Source organism: Castanea sativa, chromosome 7 (assembly GCF_040712315.1).
Source record: "Castanea sativa cultivar Marrone di Chiusa Pesio chromosome 7, ASM4071231v1".
NCBI lineage: Eukaryota > Viridiplantae > Streptophyta > Magnoliopsida > Fagales > Fagaceae > Castanea > Castanea sativa.
Genome location: NC_134019.1, coordinates 20,961,722 through 20,963,315, shown reverse-complemented (window position 1 = coordinate 20,963,315; position 1,594 = coordinate 20,961,722). Strand labels below are relative to the sequence as shown.

General features: G+C 46.0%; 1 protein-coding gene across 1 annotated transcript; it reads right to left on the bottom strand.

The window, feature by feature from the left end:
* Window positions 1–502: 502 nt before the first annotated feature.
* On the bottom strand, window positions 503–1,338 carry LOC142644124 (putative mitochondrial protein AtMg00310). The gene is made up of 2 exons (XM_075818802.1): window positions 837–1,338; window positions 503–780 (listed from the first exon to the last, which is right to left on the bottom strand). The coding sequence occupies exons 1-2, from the start codon at window positions 1,336–1,338 to the stop codon at window positions 503–505; spliced, it is 780 nt and encodes a 259-aa protein (XP_075674917.1).
* Window positions 1,339–1,594: the final 256 nt, after the last annotated feature.

The following is a 1,594-nucleotide window of genomic DNA, read 5'->3' as shown; positions in this document are numbered from 1 at the left end:
GGAATGCTAGTGGTACCCAATGGTTGTCCATGGCGTCCTTGGGCACGCTGGGTTGGCGATAAGCAAGCTGGAATTCTTCTAGCATGTAACGTGCTTGAGAGAGGATCTCTTTTGGTTGCTGTCTTGGATTGCCCAGCCTAGTTTTGTTGTGGTTGAACCACATACACCATGAGATCATAACAGTGAGTTCAAGGAGTTCTAGGCCGAAGTGTTGTACGAAGATCAAGTACCATAGGAAATCAGCAAAGGTCCTATGTGAGACACCGGTTTTGTCAAAAGGAATACCCGATATGCTCCACGTTTCCTTGGCCTTTGTGCACTCCCAGAAGAGGTGTCCACTAGTTTCTTCGGCTAAGTGACATGCTTCGCAAGTGGATTCAGTGAGTATGTGTCTGTGGCAGAGATTGTCTTTTGTGGGGAGGATATTGCGACAGCCTTTCCAGGTAAAAGTCTTGACTTTTTTTGGGACACGAAGTCCCCATATGGTGTGCCAGAACAATCTCTAGGTGTCTCCATCAGATAAATCCGCCGTGACCAAGCTTTGAGTCATAGAGAGCGCCAGCTTGTAGGCGCTGCTCACTGTGAAGACTCCTCGTGGTGTGTAAGCCCATATTAGACGATCTCTTGGTTTAAAACTTCCTAATGGGATACCCAGGACGGTGTTGACATCATCAGGGAGGAAAATTTGCTGCAGTAAGGGGTATTCCATTCTCCTGTCACAAGGTGCATGAGACTGGATACTTTCGAGTTCAATGGAAGGAAACGTGGTGTGGATATGATCTGAAAGTTTATGGGTTTAGGAAGCCACCTATCCGTCCAGATGCCCACTGACGCACCATCTCCGATCTGCCATCTACATCCAGCTTTCACTACGGCTTGGGCATCCATGATACTGCGCCATGCGTAAGAAGGTTTGGAACCTAGTTCAGCATGAAGGAAGTCTGTGCATGGGAAGTAGCGAGCTTGGAAGACACGGTGAACAAGAGAGCCATGATTATTTTGTAAGCGCCACCCTTGTTTTGCTAAAAGAGCCAAGTTGAAGGCTTTGAGGTCACGAAAGCCTAAACCACCTTTTTCCTTTGGAGAGCACATTTTTTCCCAACTCAACCATGCCAATTTGTTCTTCCCATTGGATTGACCCCACCAAAAACTGCGGACCATGCAAGTCATATCATCACAAAGAGTGTCAGGAAGCTTGAAAACACTCATAGTATAGGTGGGGATTGCTTGAGCCACTGCCTTGATAAGAATTTCCCTCCCTGCTTGTGAGAGCAGTTTTTCCTTCCATCCTGAGAGTTTTGTATTAAGTCTCTCCTTTAAAGCATGGAAAGTGTTCATCTTTGATCTTTCGACTAGGGATGGGAGACCCAGGTAAGTTTCATGTTGCCAGATAACTTTTGCCCCAAAGTGGTTTTTAATGTTCTCTTGGATTTCATGTGGAGTGTTTTGCTGAAGAAAAGGGAGGTTTTTTCCCGGTTCAGCTGTTGTCCTGAGGCATGTTCATAGGTAGTGAGGATGTGGTCTAGGTGATTGCATTGTTCATTTGTGGCTTGGCAGAAGATGATACTGTCATCTACAAAGAATAAGTGGGATA

Coding starts and splice junctions, on each gene's coding strand:
- LOC142644124 (XM_075818802.1), bottom strand. CDS start 1,338: ATGAACACTTTCCATGCTTTAAAGGAGAGACTTAATACAAAACTCTCA. Junction 781..836: donor TAGATGGCAGATCGGAGATG/GTGCGTCAGTGG, acceptor ATAAACTTTCAG/ATCATATCCACACCACGTTT.